Raw genomic sequence first — 1,533 nt, 5'->3', positions numbered from 1 at the left:
TTTTTACCAGCAAATTGGACTTAAATTTGAGAAAGGAACTAGTGAAATGCTACATTTCGAGCATCACTTTGTATGGGGCTGAAACTTGGACACTTAGGGCAGTAGATCAGAAACACCTGGAAAGCTTCGAAATGTGGTGTTTGAGAAGGATGGAGAAGATCAGTTGGACTGATTATGTGAGAAATGAAGAAGCGTTATTTAGAGTCAGTGAGCAGAGGAATATCCTACACGAAATAAGAAAACGGAAGGCTAATTGGATTGGCCATCTCTTACGCAGTAACTGCCTTCTAAAAGAAGTTATTGAAGGAAAGATAGAGGTGCAGATAGAAGAGACCAGAAGACGTAAGAAGATGCTGGATGACCTTGGGGACAGAAGAGGATATTCTCATTTGAGGAGAAAGCTCTAGATCGCATTAAGTGGGGGAACTGTTTTGGAAGAGACTGTGGACCTGTCGTCTGACAGATTACTGATGAATGAATGAATGAATAACTGAAAAGAAATTAGTTTGAAGAATTCTGGTAGGGAAATCATTTCATCAAGTTTTTGCTATCAGAACAGCTACTGTCACTTACTTTTACAAAAGAATGTGTTATTTGCACTAATGAAATTTTAGACAATGCAACCACAACTGCGTAGGAATTTTCACTTGAGCATCTTTTGTTTAATACAAAACTGAACACCTAACGGAATATTTCGTTATCCTGATGGTTGGAAAATTGTGAAAGTAACATGCCATGAGACTTGCTGTCCATTCAAGTGCTCACTACTGCATTTTGAGCAGTGATACAGTAAGCCAAATACTCAACCACCTTCCGTCCAGGTGAATATCCCTCGTTATTCCCTGAACAACTGCAACTAGAAACTGTACACACTTCATATGCACAAGACTGAAAGTACTGTAAATGGCTCCCACCTGTGTAGTTTGGTGCACAGCCTCATATGTCAGTGTTCCTGAGCGTGACACAATACCTACAACCCCACGCTGATGAATGTGGCCAGGCATAATTCCAATCTTACACTGAAAACAGAAAATTGAGTTAGATATGATACACACAGTAGCGTAGTTGGTAGACTGTGTGGAACATTTAACCAGTCATGAATAACTGATGGAGTTCCGCTGAGTATAAACCAGTGAATCATATTGTGACATGTTGAGCTCTGAATGACGCTCCTCCCCCCCCACCCCTCCGCCAGCCGTGATGCGCCGAGCGAAACCGAAGTGAGCCGATGTTAGCCGAGTCCTAGCATCCTGGTCGCTAGGCAACGCAAGTCAACGCGGTGACGTCACCAAGGGATATCGCGGTTACTAGGCAGCCGTCAACAACTCTGGACAGCGTGGCTAGCAACAAGGGTGCCTATTACGTGGCCGTATTGTCCGATCGAGGCTACATAGGGAGCAGCGAAGGCTATTCACAGTCAGTTGTACTGAGTCAGTCAGTGAGTCCTGGAGCTACCGCCGAGTTAGCCAGCAACTAGTTAGTGGTATTCTGGCATTTGGAGTGTACTAATTGTGATACTGCAGATAGCAGTAA

General features: G+C 43.6%; 1 protein-coding gene across 4 annotated transcripts in view; it reads right to left on the bottom strand.

Moving 5' to 3' along the window:
- Positions 1-1,533, bottom strand: part of LOC111865688 (succinate--CoA ligase [ADP/GDP-forming] subunit alpha, mitochondrial) — a 26,713-nt gene that overhangs the window by 5,934 nt on the left and 19,246 nt on the right. For all 4 annotated transcript variants that reach the window (XM_033751932.1, XM_023853904.2, XM_033751933.1 and 1 more), the window contains one exon: positions 915-1,019. In XM_033751932.1, coding sequence (XP_033607823.1) covers positions 915-1,019 — 105 coding nt within the window. The remainder of the gene's footprint in view (positions 1-914; positions 1,020-1,533) is intronic.

Source organism: Cryptotermes secundus, unplaced genomic scaffold (genome assembly GCF_002891405.2).
Source record: "Cryptotermes secundus unplaced genomic scaffold, Csec_1.0 scaffold19, whole genome shotgun sequence".
Classification (NCBI taxonomy): domain Eukaryota; kingdom Metazoa; phylum Arthropoda; class Insecta; order Blattodea; family Kalotermitidae; genus Cryptotermes; species Cryptotermes secundus.
Note: the sequence above shows the minus strand (reverse complement) of the source record. Positions and strands in the feature narration are given on the sequence as shown.